This window comes from Penaeus monodon, chromosome 32 (assembly GCF_015228065.2).
Source record: "Penaeus monodon isolate SGIC_2016 chromosome 32, NSTDA_Pmon_1, whole genome shotgun sequence".
NCBI lineage: Eukaryota > Metazoa > Arthropoda > Malacostraca > Decapoda > Penaeidae > Penaeus > Penaeus monodon.
Window position 1 is genome coordinate 6,493,941 of NC_051417.1, and position 352 is coordinate 6,494,292.

The 352-nt window shown below is 39.5% G+C and overlaps 1 protein-coding gene across 1 annotated transcript in view; it reads right to left on the reverse strand.

Moving 5' to 3' along the window:
- LOC119593394 (CCR4-NOT transcription complex subunit 1-like) overlaps positions 1-352 on the reverse strand; it is a gene marked incomplete in the record, with an annotated part of 36,043 nt that overhangs the window by 19,634 nt on the left and 16,057 nt on the right. Inside the window, 1 exon segment of the mRNA XM_037942323.1 lies at positions 79-280. Coding sequence (XP_037798251.1) covers positions 79-280 — 202 coding nt within the window.

The window sequence follows — 352 nt, forward strand, 5'->3', positions numbered from 1 at the left end:
GAAATAAGTCACATCACTGTAAAGCAAATACAAAAACAAATATTAACGACATTCATTGAAAAACCTGAAATTCATTACCTCTTTATTATCAAGCTCTGGCAATGTCTTCAAGCTATCAGTGGACACTAAATGGCAAGGGAAATCGGTGAAACAAAATATCTCAGGATTTCTGAGGATCTGCGTGATAAGACTAAGCTGTTCCTCGGTGTTCTTCCATTGCTGGTAGAAGCATTCCACAGGAAACAATTCAAGCCGCAAGCCCTGGCCCTGGAGAAGGCACCTGTGAAAAGGGGACAGGAAAACTACATTAGAAATTCCAATGGTAATATCATCTAACATCATTCTGTCAAGA